This window comes from Opisthocomus hoazin, chromosome 1 (genome assembly GCF_030867145.1).
Source record: "Opisthocomus hoazin isolate bOpiHoa1 chromosome 1, bOpiHoa1.hap1, whole genome shotgun sequence".
Classification (NCBI taxonomy): domain Eukaryota; kingdom Metazoa; phylum Chordata; class Aves; order Opisthocomiformes; family Opisthocomidae; genus Opisthocomus; species Opisthocomus hoazin.
The window spans coordinates 141330912-141348357 of record NC_134414.1 but is presented as its reverse complement, the minus strand read 5'-3'; the positions used below and the strand labels follow the sequence as shown (position 1 = coordinate 141348357).

The following is a 17446-nucleotide window of genomic DNA, read 5'->3' as shown; positions in this document are numbered from 1 at the left end:
TCAGTGCATTACTCTGGTCCTCTGTAAAAAGTTTTAAAGAGGAACTTAAAAGTGCCACATAGTCGCCATCTCCGGATGTGAGTTTTGCCCTAGGTGACTGAATCTACTGAAAGGAAGCTAAAGATGGAGCTTACTCTTGTAAGAGTACTTGTTCTTGCAGCGTCAACCTAGGCACATGTGGTGTACCAGAAGTACAGAATTCTCTTCAACAGCTGAACCTCTCTTGTGTCTCATGGGACTTTATGACAATAATTTCAAAGCTGTTGAATGGTTTGTAAATTGGGTCTTCAAATTTTCTGGGTGATTGTAGGGAGAAGGCTGACGGAGGTCAGAGTGTCAGAGGCATTGCTGCTGCTAAAAGGATCACAGAATCACAGAATGGTAGGGGTTGGAAGGGACCTCTGTGGGTCATCCAGTCCAACCCCCCTGCCGAAGCAAGGTCACCTACTGCAGGCTGTGCAGGGCCTTGTCCAGGCGGGTCTTGAATATCTCCAGAGAAGGAGATTCCACAACCTCCCTGGGCAGCCTGTTCCAGTGCTCCGTCACCCTCAGAGGGAAGAAGTTCTTCCTCATGTTCAGACGGAACTTCCTGTGCTTCAGTTTGTGCCCGTTGCCCCTTGTCCTGTCGCTGGGCACCACTGAAAAGAGTCTGGCCCCATCCTCCTGACACCCACCCTTCAGATATTTATAAGCATTTATAAGGTCCCCTTTCAGCCTTCTCTTCTTCAGGCTGAACAAGCCCAGCTCCCTCAGCCTTTCCTCATAGGAGAGATGCTCCAGTCCCCTCATCATCTTCGTAGCCCTCCGCTGGACTCTCTCCAGTAGCTCCTCATCTTCCTTGAACTGGGGAGCCCAGAACTGGACCCAGTACTCCAGATGGGGCCTTACTAGGGCAGAGTAGAGGGGAAGGAGAACCTCCCTCGACCTGCTGGCCACACTCCTCTTGATGCACCCCAGGATCCCATTGGCCTTCTTGGCAGCCAGGGCACACTGCTGGCTCATGGTCAACCTGTCGTCCACCAGCACACCCAGGTCCCTCTCTGCAGAGCTGCTTTGCAGCAGGTCCACCCCAAGCCTGTACTGATGCATGGGGTTGTTCCTCCCCAGGTGCAGGACCCTGCACTTGCCCTTCTTGAACTTCTTCAGGTTCCTCTCTGCCCAACTTTCCAGCCTGTCCAGGTCTCGCTGAATGGCAGCACAGCCTGCCCGTGTATCCACCACTCCTCCCAGTTTGGTGTCATCAGCAAACTTGCTGAGGGTACATTCTAACTCTTCATCCAGGTCATTGATGAAGAAGTTAAACAAGACTGGGCCCAGTACTGACCCCTGAGGGCCACCACTAGTTACAGGCCTCCAACTAGACTCAGCTCCGCTGATGACAACCCTCTGAGCTCTGCCATTCAGCCAGTTCTCAATCCACTTCAAAAGGATGTGCCAGAATGCCAGGTTTGTCTGTGTGCTTCATTGCGGTGTTTAGAGGACCCATTGAAACTGTAGCAGGTGACCTCGGTTAAGCTAATACTAATAGTTGTAACCTGTAGGGAACAGAAGGCCTGATACTACTACTCACCTGCAAGTATTTCCTATATTCTTTTCAGCTTTAAAGATACTATCTTAAGGTAGAGCAAACGTAGTAAGCAAGAGCCCGGACTCGTGCATGAGAAATGTGCAATTTTTTGTGCCTCACAGCTGTGCATGAGACTGATGTGCTCAGGCAGCGTCTGTAAGTACACAAATGTGTGCGAAGTCTGTGGTCGCAGTTTGTGCAATTGGGCCTTTGCTCTTCAGGTTGTTGTTTATTAATAGAAGTAAGTGGAATTTTTTTCTTCAGTGAGCAAACATTTTGTCTACTTACCTATTCACGTGGATGCTTAGGTGAAGAAAACCCAAGCAATTTCCTTCGAAGAAAATTGCTGTTTTAAGAGCCAACCTGTTTGAAAACAGGCTACATTTAGTAGCTTTTGCATAATATATTTCTAGTTGCTTAGCACCAGGTCAGTTCCCTACTTTACTGCAGGTCAGGTGAAGCCAACCCAGCAGGTTTTCTTTGTGTGAGGTCTCAGGTAAGATGAAAAAAGACCTTTGTTCTTCTCTGGAGACACAAATGCAAACTGAGCGTCGCCAATATTAATTCTTTCTGTATAACAAAGAAGAAATGCATCACACTCCTGTTCTCTCATGAGTCGTGCCATAGGCAGAGCAAAAGTTACCTTTTTATGTCACATTTGCATGTATTTTGTATAGGCTTTACAAGCAGACCAGGAGGAAGCCTAGGGTTGATCCATCTAACTCTCCTCCTGTAAGACAAGCACAGCACTGCTGAGGAGCTGCAGCCGCTGCCCGGGACTGACCTGCCGCGGCTGCCTGGCATGACTTTGCTGTTGAGTCCATTTCGGTCAGAGGTGAAATACTCACTGCTTATGTAGTGTGGTTTGGAGTTTGTTTCCTTTAGTTTTTTGAGTTTGGATATTAATATAGAAGTAGGAGGGAGTCTCTTTCTGCGTAAGGCTTGGAGAGCTGATGCCAGTAGGCTTCACTGAGCTTGATCTTGTGTTGGGAGATGACCCACAGAGGTCCCTTCCAACCCCTACCATTCTGTGATTCTGTGGGTGAGGATTGAAGGGGGTAAGACGCAGCATAGGCTGTAAGGTGAGGGAACTTGTATTATTCAACAGTCAGTCTTTTTTGTATTAAAAAAGAAAGAAAAGTAGTAGGTGGACAGAGGAGGGATGCGTAGCAGGAACTTTGCCTTTTAAATAGATATTCTTCCTGTCACTTTGCTTTAATTGTAGACCACTAGGGATATTTTTAGACAGAATTTAACCATCAGATTATAACAACAGATTCAGTGTAAACAGCCAACTAAATACAGCCATATGCGAAGTATGAAAGAAATACTTTCAAAAATCTCATGAAGTTACCCTGACTCAAAATAAACAGCAAATATTTATTGTTTTATAATAAATAAAATAACAAATCATGATGTAGAAACTCTACTCTTAAATTCATCATGAGATTAGCCAAATGCAATGAGAGGTATTTGGGTAAGTGAAGAATCTAGTTTTAAATATTCTGACAAAATCAAATCCAGCATTCGTAACACAAAAGTAATACTAAAACATATTAAGCCAGGTTAACCATGGCGCAAGGATCCATAAATTTATCTAAGTCACCCAGCTTGCACCAGCAGAGAACTGGACTCTGAGACACCGTCCCCTAACTGGCACAGTTAGGACTCAATTACAAGTGAAGAGCGTAACTTGGCAGGAATGCAAGTCTTGCAGCATGTGAGCACAGCTGCGGTGCACAGGAGGTTTTTCTTCTGTAACACTCCTGTGGAGCAGCAGCAGCAGTGAGGAAGCTGAGAAGTCTGACCAGGCCTGTAATTTACTCCTCCTTACAACTTCTCGTGGCTTGGCTGCTTGAATGAGAGAGAACCTAATTATTTTGGTTTTGAAATGCTAAATTTCTGGGGCTACTCATTGGAATGAAACTAGAGGTGGGCAAAATGTGACATCATCTGCATTGCTTCCTTTGCAAACCTGTCAGCAGATTGGGGTTTTCAGTAGCACCAGCAGCCTTTTTTAACCTGTGAACCTCATCTCAAGCTTCTGTCTCCTTCACCTTTGTCCACCACATGTGGCCTGTAAGTTGAGCCCCCTTGCTCTCCCCTCCTTGGTCGTTTGAAGGAGCCCTGAGTACAAAAAGGAGAAGAGAGAACTTCAGTGGAACCAAAGCAAAACTCCTGCTTGGTGTTGTAGTCCTGAAAGGGGGAAACTCATCTCTCCTAGGTCTTGAGATACAAAAGCTACTGGCTCAGCCAAAGGCAGTTGTCTGTGCCCTGTGGTCAGTACAGAGAGAGGGGCACTGTGAGGCACCATCTCATTCCTTGGCATGGCATGAGTTGTCCTGAGAGACGCCTGACACTTTCCACAGAGGCTGGTGAGAGCCTAAGCAGCCGGTCTGTGCGAGCTATAGAAGAAGTCCCCTGTGAGATGAATGCTTCAGTAAAAGCCACTACGAGGATCGAGCTTTTGGAGAAAGAACCAGCTGCTTTTGTCCGTATCACCGATGCGTTGCCGGGAGGAGTGTGGCCGTGCCGTTGCAGGCTCTTGCCCTGCGATGTGAGAAGTGGCTCATGCCACACTGAACACAAACGGTGCGGTGTAAAGGCACAGCCAGGCTGCCTTGCAGTGCTTTGTCACAGAGCCAGCCTTCGGGCTGCCCGTGTGTCCAGCGTGCTCCCCTGGCACGTCTGAGGGGCATTGGTGCTCCTGGCCACCCTGCCCTCCTTCCCTCAAACCATTACCGGTGCCTGTGCCAGGTAGGAGCTACACAGTGATGGTGAGCAGGGGCAAAGGAGACTTCAGCAGCCTGGGTACAGTCACCCTTTCTATCGTTCCGTCACTTGTGACAAGCATTTTAAAGAACATTTATCATTTGCAGATGTGGGAGACTAACCTGACACACCTTCGTGTTTTTCTTCTTCGCTCGTTTGTTTTTTTTTTTCGTTCTAACTATACAGAATGCCTCCATTTTCAGGGTATTTTATTGTTTTCAGTTAAACTTTTAGCTAGTTGTTTGGGGTATTAAAACTTTTGGCAGGATTAAATGCAAATGCCAGGTGAGTCTGATGCACCGTGTTTGGAAAGCTGTCCTGGCTTTGATCAGGTCACTGGGGCTGTGTCATCTCACCCTCTCCCTTCCTTGTTACCCCAGATTTCTCGTACTAAGGTCTGTACCCTGTGTGAAGAACATCCCAGGAGCTAGCACAGAGAAATATGGGAAGCTGTTATTTTGGGACAGATGGTTTGGTGTTAATCATGTCTCATGTATTAAAATCTTACCCCAGAATGTGTCAGGTGTGCCATTTTAACTCAAGGTCTGAAGCAGTCTCCTCCAGTCAGGTGCTGGTTCCACCAGTAAGCACGTTTGTGTTTATTAACTCCCCCTTCCTCTTTGACAGGATGACTTGCTGTCTTTGAAGGTTGTCAGTGTCCTCCACCACCTCAGCATCAAAAGGGCCATTCAAGTTTTGAGAATAAATAACTTCGAGCCCAACTGTCTGCGCAGGAGGCCTTCTGATGAGGTACTGCTTTGAGACAAAACTGTGAAGAGGAATCCTTTGGAGTTTTTCTCTGGTGTTTCTGATTATTCCTGCTCTGACTTCTCCTTTCTATTTCATTCTGCTTCATTTTCGGTTTCCTTTTTCTCGTGTTGTTCTTCCAAGTCTCATCCTCTGCCATCACTACCTGGAACACCACTTGCTTTCCTCCACCTGTCATGGCCCCAGACTCATGGCCCCTTGCCAAATCTCCCGCTCCTCTGCCTAGCCAACAGCTGGCTGTTTTGGCTTAGTCTCTGATGTGCTGTCTGCAACATAAATCATGTTGAACTCGGCACACTGTTGCCGTGAGTCCTGTGTAACTCGCTGGACAATGGATGGCTGTGTCAAAATTTTCTGTGTCAAAGGAGTTTGGCCCTGTTACCAGACGGGAGACTGCCATGAGGCTCCATTTTGGAAGCAGCGTATGCTGTATAGGGCAATGGATGATGAAGCAAGCCAGGCACTTGGATTTAGATTCACGATGCATGTCTGCAAGGAAAGCACAGTGGCTCTTGGAGCTAGTTAAATTTTGAGTTCTGCTGGTAGAAATTGGAAGTAGTCCTAGTGCACAGCAGGATAATCAAACGGCGTGCAGCATAACACAGACCCATCTCCACACTGGTGTTGCTGCAAGACAGCAATACAAAAAGAGGTTTTTTTCTGAAGTGAGTGCATTCATTGAGGGCAGGAGAGGTTTGTTTCAGTAGAGACTAGGGCTGGGACAGCCGAGTCAAGAAGTCTTCTTAACAGCCTGTTCCTCCTGTTCACAGAACAACGTCACACCTTCTGAGGTCACCCAATGGACCAACCATCGCGTGATGGAGTGGTTGCGCTCCGTTGATCTGGCAGAGTATGCTCCTAATCTGCGGGGGAGTGGCGTGCATGGGGGACTGATGGTAAGGCTTTAGGCTGGTTTATTCCATTTTATTTTTAAAAATATGACTGAGAATCGCTAGAGCAAGGTTTTCACATCATCTTTGCTACACACACCTTATCTTCTTATTCTGCGTAATAAGAAATTGCTATCAAAATTTATTACCCGATAGTTTAAAGGACCTGAATGTCTTGGGCAGAATTAGTGTGGGCAGCAGTGGGTCTGATTATCTGGATTCCCCTCACAATGTAATTCAGGTATGGCATTCTCCACCTCGTGTCCGACAGTGCTGTCCACTGCTATCATGCTGTTAAACAGCCACCATCTTCCTTCCTAGACCTGGATATGTTTTTATTTGTGAGGAAGGCTTGTTACTTTTGTAAAATTTGTGATTTCAATGTCAAACCAGGATTGGCTGTAATTGCTCTAGCATCAGACACTCCAGGCAAGACTTAACTTGCAGAAGTTTGTTGTGGTGATTAAGAAGTATATCCCTGCTCCAAACATTTTATGTCTATTTTCCGTCATTCCTCTGGCTATGTTTTCTAGAATTAAAGAGGATGGTGGCTAAGCATTTTGTGGCAGCTTCACGCATTACATGAGTTACAGGTGGATTTACCCATTGCTTTATTCTTACCTGCCAATTTGTTTCTATTTAGAGCTCAAGAAGGAAAGCCTGGAGGTAGCATTTGATGGATCCTTTAACTCGTTAACTCTCTTTTCTCTGTCTTGGTTGTATATTTCCTGCAAAATACAGACAAAAACCCCAAAGCAGCCTTAGGAAGTGACCAAGATAGGTGTACCTGTTGATGTCCTTGAGACCTCATCAGACAGTACTGGATTCAGCTGGATTCTCTGTGGTTTGATTGATAGGTTTTGGAGCCTCGTTTCAATGTAGAAACCATGGCACAGTTGCTGAACATCCCACCAAACAAAACGCTACTGAGACGGCACTTGGCGACTCATTTCAACCTCCTCGTTGGGCAGGAGGCCCAGCAGCAGAAACGCGAAGCCATGGAGTCCCCAGACTACGTCCTCTTAACAGCAACTGCCAAAGTAAAGGTAGGTCACTTGCTCTGGGGCCATGCCTGAGCTTCCAGGCAGCCATTTAGATCTCCAGTGTGCTGGTTTTATCCACGTTTGGCTGATTTTATCTGTGTTTGGAGAGCAGTTCAGTAAGGTCTGAGGAAAGGGGCTGGCTGCTAATGAGAGAAGCATGAGAACAGGACTCAGGAGATCTGGCTTTGACACTTGTATCTGCTGTCAGTGCACCACAGCTCAGCCTCTCATAGGCACAGACAAGGGGCAGCACTCTTTCGTGTTGTCCTTCTGTCTGTACTGTAAGGTGGTTGGGAGGGAGACTGTCTCTTACTGCTTACATGCTCATGGTTCAATGCAGCGGGACTCTGATCTCCCTTGGGATCCTTTAAATGGTGTTCTTAACAGTGGTGAAATGAGGGGAATTTTGGATGCTGTTATGATGAAACACAGCTATTCAGAAGATCTTTGTTTAGGAGAGCAGTGGGGTTTTGACCCTTCGTCACTGAAACACCGAGGCAAGCCTCAGAGATCTGCTAATTCTTTGCTGACTCTCTAACTTCTTGGCAACTCTCTCTTCACTTGTAAGCCAAAGAAACTTGCCTTCAGCAATTTTGGGAGCCTGAGGAAGAAGAAGCAAGATGATGTGGAAGAGTATGTGTGTCCTATGGAGCTGGAGCGGGCATCTGGAAGTGTGTCGAAGAAGGGTTTTAAGCCTGGCCTGGATATCCGAGTGTATGACGATGATGATTTGGACAGGCTGGAGCAGGTAAGCCAGTTCTAGCGGTTTGGAGTCCTTGGCGGTGCTGTCAGGTTTGGTGGAAAAACCTTCCTCTTCGCAGGGAAGCCTTCCTTTTGCTTTGGCCCACGAAGGTCCTGACTTCCTGCAGTTACACGGCACCACGAACTGATGTGGCTCTCAGCCCAAGGAGGTTTGAGCTGTGAAGGCAGCGCCTTTAGGACCTACTCTGGCATAACTGCCCTCTTCTCTTCTGACAGGGCACGCTCCTCCCTCGCGCTGACTGTACAGAGTGTAATCAAGCTGTTACATGGTTTACTGCACATAATTGCCACTCTGTCATGGCATACAATTAATTTATTATACATTGATTATTCACTATCTGTCTTTTGTAGATGGAAGATTCAGAAGGGACCGTGAGGCAAATAGGAGCATTTTCTGAAGGCATCAACAACTTGACAGTAAGGCTTAAAAGTGGGGTCTGTGGAATCTCCGTTTCTGTACAATGGATGTAAACCCCTTGGCAGTCGCTAGTGGTGCTGTTAATATTAATATTAATATTAAATAGCACCACTATTTAATATAAATGCACGAAGTACAACTTTTCTTTGCTATAACTGGCTCCGTTAAGCAGCTGAGTTTTGTAGCTTTGGGGGCGATTGCTGTGACTGATTCCAGCGCGTAGCAGGACCTAGCCTTTGGGTAGAGTGAAGCACCACTGGTCTCTGAGGGCTAAAGGACGTCAAATACTGTGCAAGCTGTGGGTGTAGTGAAGCCTCACCAGAACTAGGGCTCGATGAGGTCCTGTGGGTTTTGTACAGGGACAGAAGGAAAAAGAAAAACGAGCAGTTGAGGAAGACAGCCGCCCATCCTGGCCGGGCGGGAGCGGTGGCCTGTGGTCAGCAGCCCTGTTTGCTGGCTCTCCACCCTCCAGGAGGGCAGAGGGCACGGCCCCTGGCTCCGTGCCGGCGGGTTGCCCTCAGACAGTGGGTTGCCAGCGGAGGGTCACGACACGTTTTCCTGGTGGAAGCCCAGCCCCAGCCTGCACTGCCCCAGCCGCCCGGGCCAGCGGCAGGAGACTGAGCCACAAGCTGGCCGGGAGCCGGTGTGGGTGGAAAATGTGCTCGGCGGAGTCTGGCAGGGCTGACAGCGCCATTTGCTGCCGGGCACAGGCCTGGGCTGTCCCAGGCACTTGGTTTTAGTCATGAGGGCCTGAACATTGACTCTCCCCTCCTTTCTTTCTAGCACATGTTGAAAGAAGATGAAATGTTTAAAGACTTTGCGACTCGCTCTCCTAGCACCAGTATAACAGATGAGGACTCCAATGTGTGACAGTAACCGCCAGGCACTGACCAAGGCTCACTTTCCTATGTGCAAGAAACATCACCCTTATACATGACGGGCAGCAGATCATGTACATTACATTGCTCTTGCTTCTGTTTGTTGGAAGTAATACGGGGGAGTGGAGAATTTTAAAAAATAAAGGAGAGGGAAAAAAGGTGCCTACTCTAAAGTTGCCATAAGAAACACCCAGACACTGTTGAATGGTAGTTGTTTTTGTTATATTTAATGTACAAACTGGTGATACGTTTCAGAGTGTTGCATTTAAATTTATGTGGTATCATAGTGCTCCTTTTGCTTACTCACAACCACAGATAATCCTTTATACTGTTTCAGAGTAACGGAAGATGTTAGGTAGAAGTACTGTGTTTGTAGATATTGTGCATCAGCTTTCTCTAGGCTCTCAGCTGAAAAAAGATGTTACTGCTCTTTTTCAAGTGCATTGTTCAGCACAAATAGCAGTTCTGCCCTTCCTACAGTATCCAATGTAGGATTTTAGTTATCCCCACCCTGCATAAACTCCCCGGTGCTCTTAACTGTTCCTCTTATTTTTATACTGTTTTATAAAAAAAAAAGAAAAAAGTATATGAAGTACATATAAAAGCAAAAATTTAACTTTTGTGAGATAGAGTGATGGAAAGTTCGAGGTGTGGGGGAAGGGAGAGAGTTGTAAAAAAGATTATGCCAGCTTGCATACCAGCTGGTTACTGGAAAAGGCAGGCTGACCTTTGGAACTGGTTGCTTTCGTTGCTTTTCAGTGAGTGCACAGTTTAATGATCTTCCATTTGGGATTAAACAATTATAAAGCAAGTTTCTTCTAGCAGTGACTCGTATGGAAACTGCACATTTTAAAACATTGTCTTTCTTGTTGCCAGCAGCAGTAGTTATAGCATTCAAACAAGGTTATTAACACTTCTGTGACTTAAAAAAATTCTGTAAAGTTGAGAGTACTCCCTGTGTATGGAAGGGATATTTCTGTGCTGTGGCTAGTGTAAAGATGGTGTGGTTGCAAAAAAATAAAGTTATATAGAGAAATGTATAGGAAATGTATCATTTCATAATATTAAACCTAAGGTGGGACTTTTCCTGAAAGATTCAAATATTGAAAATGTTGCTCATCGTTTTATCTTCTTCAAGCGCAGCTCCTCTGCTTTTGAAGACCATCAGATTTTAATAATCCTTACTAGCCAGTGGAAATCTTCTGTCAGCCTTTCAGTACTGCAAGGTGTCCTCTCCAAAAGCAAACAAAAAAAAGTAACTCGTTTATTACAGTGGTCATTCGTATGGTGTTGAGCGTTGCATGTATTTTAGCACAATGGCATGAAGCTTCCTTGCTGTGTAAAGGCAAAAAAAAGTCCAGCTGGAATTGTTCCTTGCAGTGGTGTGTTGTTTTGCCGAGCGTTTGTCACTTGTTCCACCCCTCTCCTTGCTGGAAGTGAGACTGTTTCCGACACATTGCTGGTGTGGTGCAAGGGATGTGAGATTTGTGCTGACTTTGTGGGTATTTCTGAAACACTATTGACAAAGCTAGGAAAGTCAAAAAGGTTCTTTCAGGGCCTTCCAGGGAGCTCCCATTGGATGCTGGGATAGATTGGAGACCTATGATTATATTATTGTAACCTGATAAGCTGTTACCAGCCTGGTTCTTTGAAGGATGTGCAATGTAGGCTATTATTGATGTACCAAGGTGAAAAATCTGATGTGGATCGGTTGTGTTATACATAACATCAAGTGCTGCCATTTTCTCTTTAGTATCTGGAGCCAGGCACACAGCCCATAACATATATAGAAAATAGTTTCTGCTGCTTGCCATCTGTCTACAAACAAATCACAACTGACGCTTTATTCAAAATTCGTGACTCGGTAACATCCGCAAATAATTTGCCGTCTGTTGTTTCTTCCTCTGCAGTCTTGGGGGTGTTGGGGCTGTTGTATTCAGGCAGAAACACCACGCTGGGTAACGCCTGCCGCCAGCCTTCGGGTGCAGATGCTCGGGATGTGAATTCAGGGCTCGCTTTCTGCGAGGGCTTTGCAGTATGGTTATTTTTAAACGTCGAAGTTGGGCTTAAGACCCTGCTGTTTCAAATGCTGCAAGAAGCACGGGGCAGATGTGGTGCCGGCTTCTCAGCAGAAGTGTTCCTCTAGATTCACTCTCACTAGGCGCCAGCTAGTGAACCTAACAACTGCATAGTCACAGGAAAAAAAAGGGGGGGGGGGGCTAGTGGGCTAGTGACACAATATTATGTGCTGAAATAGGCACAAACAAATGCTTTCTGATTTCTCTTCAGTCCAGTACTATTAGCAGGCGTATTGGCAAAGGCAGAGGATGGTTTATTTGAAGTCCAGTGTAAGTAGCATTCTGCTCTGAACAACCCTTTTCCTGCGTTTACCAGTTGGAATCCAGGTCGTCCCTTCGAAACTGCTTGTCGTCTGAACCTTCGTTATCTCATGGGGGTGGAATATGAAAGTGAGTGATAAGTCGGGAAGTGAACTCATGTGCGCGTGTGCACACAGCTGATACTGTTGGTGTATTTTAATTCATGCATGTTTGAAGAGGGCAGCAGAACCACTGTGTATTGCCATGTAAAATCCAATAAAGTCTGTGGAAAATGCCAGGTGTTCCTGGAAGTTGGTTCCTTTTTAATGTATCCTCTTTTTTTTCTTTGTATTTTCCTAGGAAGCTTGTTTCATACTATTCAAAAGACAAAAGAGGGAGAAGGGGCAAAGAAGCAAATTTTTTGCAGACTGATTAGTTTGTTTGTCAGTAGTGCCTGCAGAAAGACTCAGCTAACAGTGAAAAAATCAACTATCCCAAGTGTTTTTAGTGATTCCTGGGATCCAGATTTGAACCAGCTTGGGTTGTTTGGTATGGTGTGATTAAAAAGTGTTCCCCATTGCTCGGTGTGTGCTCCTCGGCGAGTCCTCGCAGGGTGCCGAAGGGCGGACCAGCTGTGGTGCTCCTGGCTGTGAAGGGCACCCGTCTCCCTGGTCCCGGGTGTCATCGCCCTCGCCGTGCCCTCACAGCCCTCGGCAGTCATCGGAGCTGCACCGATTTTGCCAACAGGAGTTGAGCTTCCCCAGACCCCATTTTGTTGCTGGGGTGCGGGTACCAGTGATGATCGCTGTTTTGCCCAGCATAGCCCGGGTAACAGCCCAGAGAATGCAGAACCCCTGTCTCGTGATCTTCATTTCTGTGGTTTTGTTCCTCAGCACAATGTTTCAGTGGGAACACTGAGGATAAACACTCTGAAACCCGGAGTGTAATAAACTTTTGTTGTCCATCTGTTTACAGTGATGGCGAAAAGATAGATGTGTATCGATCAAGAGCCTGTGGAGATTAAAGCCATCTTTTTTCTGTTCGCTTGCATTACGTATATGCTTAGGAATGGAGAAGTAATACGGAATAACCTCTGTAATGACTCTTCTGATTCCCATGCACTAGGTATGGTGCCATTCTGGCTTTCCCTTCAGGAGAGAAGTTGCACTTACCCTGTCTGCATGCTTTTTATACCTTGCACCGCTTTGTTGTTATGAATGTTTAGTGCAAACATTATGCTTCACCTTAGTATTTTGGCATTTTCGTTTGCAGCAAGAGCTTTTCTCACCGAGCCTCTTTATCCTCAGTTGGGAGGAAGAAAATAGCGCTCCTTGAAGCAGCAGAGAATCAAAAGCTACCTAGGTTGCCAGTAGATTTGGAGCAGTGGTCAGCCAGGAGAGAGTATTAGGTGCTGGGGAGCCCTTGAATAGAAAGGAAATCAGGGGTACGGTCAGAGGTAACAGAAGAAGCAGCAACGTGCTCCCTAAGAGCTGTGAGAAGGTCACGAAGGAATGGAGATGGGCCCCAACACATTTGAAAACTGTGGAAGAAAAGACATGTAATATGTAGGGCATGATCTGTTTCTTAGAGAGAGGGACCCGAGGGCAGCAGCAGGGCTGCCCAGCCCGTGCCCCTGAGAAGTTGTTTCCCTGGGGTGGCAGGAGCACATCAACATCTGTAGGCAGGAGGAGAGAGACATGAAATGAAGATGTTTTGAACAATGAGAGTAAAGGGGACAGAGAAAGACAGATCCTGGACACTTTTTTCACTCATTCAGAATGAAGAGGAGGAAGAAGAACAGTGTTCAGCAGGACGGAGCCTGTTTCTTGAGAATGCTGGTGAGATCCTGGGCCGATGAGGAGACCATAGGGGTGTTACCATAAAGGCCCTAGCAGAGTTGAAAGAGCTAGTGTTCCACATAAAGACCCTGGTGTAATCAGAATAATAGGAGTTTGTTCTTTTTACTTAGAGTTGGTGTTGCTTCTAAATCAAGGAACTGTCCTTGGAGAAGATTAGAACACCTGGAGAAAACTGCTTGTTAGCGCTTGGCTGGTTTTGGCTGGTTCTGGCAGAAAAGTAGTGCCCAGAGGTAACCTACCCTTCATTATAATACATTATAATACTAAAAATCCCACCCCCTGGGTGAAAGACCCCCAGACCCCTACTCACTGAACATGGGCAGTGTGAAAATGCTGACCAAGTGTTATGTCAATGATGTAAACCGTCAGCAGCGTGGGACTGCCCCAGGGGCTGAAACTCATGGATAAGAGATTGACTAAAGACTGATGCCCTCTGTGAATCAGCTGCGCCAGTTTTACCTCACACCCGAACTTGTGCAGCTTTGTCGTACATCAGTGTCTCGTCACAGTGTGCCCTGGCTGCCAAGAAGGCCAATGGGATCCTGGGGTGCATCAAGAGGAGTGTGGGCAGCAGGTCGAGGGAGGTTCTCCTTCACCTCTACTCTGCCCTGGTGAGGCCCCATCTGGAGTACTGTGTCCAGTTCTGGGCTCCCCAGTTTGAGAAAGATGAGGAGCTACTGGAGAGAGTCCAGCGGAGGGCTACGAGGATGGTGAGGGGATTGGAGCATCTCTGCTACAAGGAGAGGCTGAGGGAGCTGGGCTTGTTCAGCCTGGAGAAGAGAAGGCTGAGAGGGGACCTTATAAATGTTTATAAATATCTGAAGGGTGGGTGTCAGGAGGACGGGGCCAGGTTCTTTTCAGTGGTGCCCAGTGACAGGACAAGGGGCAATGGGCACAAGGTGAAGCAGAGGAAGTTCCGTCTGAACATGAGGAAGAACTTCTTCACTCTGAGGGTGACGGAGCACTGGAACAGGCTGCCCAGGGAGGTTGTGGAGTCTCCTCCTCTGGAGATATTCAAGACCCGCCTGGACAAGGTCCTGTGCAGCCTGCTGTAGGTGACCCTGCTTCGGCAGGGGGGTTGGACTGGATGACCCACAGAGGTCCCTTCCAATCCCAACCACTCTGTGATGCTGTGATTCTGTGAAAAACAGCCTGAAGGAGGTGGGCAGCGTGTACATCGGCTTTCTGTAAACTGCTGGTTAGCAGCAGGGGCTCTGCACACTGGTGGCAGGGGCTGTGGGCGGCTCACCTCTGCCTCTCAGGCATCCCTTCTCGCGTGCCGTTCCCTTCAGCCCCATATTACCCACCCTCTCCTCCACCCGCCACGTCCCCTGAGCTCCTGCAGAAGCCAGGTTGAGTCAGTCTCTCCAGGTTTTTCCACAACAGGGCGTACCTGCCAGACAAATGTGTTTATAGAAGGAACATAATTTTTCCGGAACATTTTGTTCACCAGACATTAGGTCTTGGCTGGAGCCAATGAAAGCTTTATCATCGCCCTGCGCCTTCGGGAGGCCGCGCAGGGCTTGACTCACAGCCATTTGTTTACCGTCGGGCAGAGCTCTTTCTGTAGTTGAAGGTTGAGTTTGTAAGAAAATGTCCTGGTCAAAAGCTTTGCATGGAGCATGAATGACAATGCAAAAAGGCTTAAAAAATATATTAAAAAAATGCTGTTTTGGAGGCATGAGCCAGTTCACAGAGAAGAGGAAAAGCCCTTCCTTGAGAGAGTAATGGGCGAGGTGCCAAACTGTTAATTACCTGCCTGGTAAAAGTAGGTCAGTGCCAGGCTACAGAGGGCTCGGAGCTGTGGCTGGAGGGCAGAGGTGGTTCCAGCTGCAAAGTCTGTTGTCCAGGGACAAAAACCTGGCCCTGGATACATTGGTGGGAGCTTTTGTTTTTCAGGGCAGCGGAGGCAGCTCCTGACCACTCCTAGCAGAGGGCAAAAGTCTGGAGGAGGCAAAACTATTTCACTTTGTGTTCAGTAGCTTAGCAGCTGATTGCAATTATGGACTGATTTATTCCATTTCCTGCATCTTTTAGTGGCCAAAGTGAGACCTTTGGGTTGCACAACTGTAATTACTTTCTTTCAGCTGCTGTTAACCAGTGAAGGAAGACCTGATCAGTTTTCCAACTGGTAAACTCACTTTGTTTGTACCTATCTGAACAGTTTTGTTGGTGCAGAACTCCTCTGCCTGTAGTTTTCTTATGTTTTCATTTATTTTATTTAACAGAATAAAAATAATTTCAAAATCTCATTCATGTTTTACTATGTGAGTTATAAGACTGTGACAGCTGAGAAACAAAGGCTGTTATTTACACAGCCATTAAAAAAAGGGCAGCAAGCAGCTGCAGCATCGGTGCCAGCAGTCTTCACAGCTTTCCATGGTGTAGGTGGGCAGGCTGAAAGGTGAACCAAAATAAAAACACACACAGAAAGAACTGGGAGGTGTTTTTTTTGCCAAGTCACAAACATAGCTGGGTGCGGGGAAGAGAGGCCGCCTAGTTCTGAAATCGTTATGAAGCTACAGTTGTTTTTAAAGAGCTGGAGTTTGTGCACATAGGAGGGTTTGATGGGGCAGAGGGGTGCATGCTGGTGTTCTCCACATGCACAGTTACGGGGGCTCAGTGCAGCATGAAGACTTTGTGCCAGTTCAGGAGGGTTGGGATTTTGGTTTTTGTTTTTTTTTTTCCCCCTGTTTAAAGTACCAGCATAACCAATACTGTTAAAGCTTGGTTGGTTTATAAAAGACGAGCAGAAAAGCTTTAGTTTTGCATTGAATTGGTATCTTCCTTATAAGGAGAGTGTGTGTCTTTTACATGCTGCTTCTTCAAGTACATCAGCAGCAAAAGGAAGGCTAGGGACAATGTGGGGCTGCTGCTGAACGAGGTGGGTGTCCTGGTGACAGAGAATGCAGAGAAGGCAGAGCTACCGAATCCCTTCTTTACTTCAGTCCTTAGTGCTAAGGCCGGCCCTCAGAAATCCCAGGCCCTGAAGGTAAGAGAGGAAGCCTGCAGAAAGGATGACCTGCCCTTCATTGAGGAGGATTGCGTGAGAGATCACTTAAGCAACCCAGATGCCCATAAATCCATGGGCCCCGATGGAACGCACCCACGAGTGCTGAGGGAGCTGGCAGATGTCATTGCTGAGCCACACTTCATCATCTTTGAGAGGTCCTGGAGGACAGGAGAGGTGCCCGAGGACTGAAGAAAGGGCAATGTCACTCCAATCTTCAAAAAGGGCAAGAAGGAGGACCCGGGGAACTACAGGCCGGTCAGCCTCACCTCCATCCCAGGAAAGATGATGGAGCAGCTCAATTCTAGGAGTCATCATCAAGCAAGTGGAGGAAAAGAAGGTTATCAGGAGTAGTCAACATGGATTTACCAAGGAGAATCATGCTTGACCAATCTGATAGCTTTCTACGATAGCATGAGTGGCTGGGTAGATGAGGGGAGCGCAGTGGATGTTGTCTATCTTGACTTCAGCAAGGCTTTTGACACAGTCTCCCATAATATCCTCATAGGGAAGCTCAGGAAGTGTGGGCTGGATGAGTGGTCGGTGAAGTGGATTGAGAACTGGCTGAATGGCAGAACTCAGAGGGTTGTCATCAGCGGAGCTGAGTCTAGTTGGAGGCCTGTAACTAGTGGTGGCCCTCAGGGGTCAGTACTGGGCCCAGTCTTGTTCAACTTCTTCATCAATGACCTGGATGAAGAGTTAGAGTGCACCCTCAGCAAGTTTGCTGATGACACCAAACTGGGAGGTGTGGTAGATACACCAGAAGGCTGTGCTTGCCATTCAGCGAGACCTGGACAGGCTGGAAAGTTGGGTGCAGAGGAACCTGAAGAAGTTCAAGAAGGGCAAGTGCAGGGTCCTGCACCTGGGGAGGAACAACTCCATGCATCAGTACAGGCTTGGGGTGGACCTGCTGGAGAGCAGCTCTGCGGAGAGTGACCTGGGTGTGCTAGTGGACGACAGGCTGACCATGAGCCAGCAGTGTGCCCTGGCTGCCAAGAAGGCCAATGGGATCCTGGGGTGCATCAAGAGGAGTGTAGCCAGTAGGTCGAGGGAGGTTCTCCTTCCCCTCTACTCTGCCCTGGTGAGGCCCCATCTGGAGTACTGGGTCCAGTTCTGGGCTCCCCAGTTCAAGAAAGATGAGGAGCTACTGGAGAGAGTCCA

The 17446-nt window shown here is 47.3% G+C and overlaps 1 protein-coding gene across 13 annotated transcripts in view; it reads left to right on the top strand.

Annotated features, from left to right (window-relative positions):
- The window catches only part of PPFIBP1 (PPFIB scaffold protein 1), a 121292-nt gene extending 109561 nt beyond the window's left edge, over positions 1-11731 (top strand). For 7 of the 13 annotated variants that reach the window (XM_075439166.1, XM_075439155.1, XM_075439144.1 and 4 more), the window contains 6 exons: positions 4967-5089; positions 5878-6003; positions 6855-7043; positions 7609-7788; positions 8154-8219; positions 9004-11731. In XM_075439166.1, coding sequence (XP_075295281.1) covers positions 4967-5089; positions 5878-6003; positions 6855-7043; positions 7609-7788; positions 8154-8219; positions 9004-9090 — 771 coding nt within the window. In that variant the 3' untranslated portion in view covers positions 9091-11731. The remainder of the gene's footprint in view (positions 1-4966; positions 5090-5877; positions 6004-6854; positions 7044-7608; positions 7789-8153; positions 8220-9003) is intronic. The other 6 variants (XM_075439128.1, XM_075439104.1, XM_075439197.1 and 3 more) reach the window with 1 other exon arrangement.
- Positions 11732-17446: the final 5715 nt, after the last annotated feature.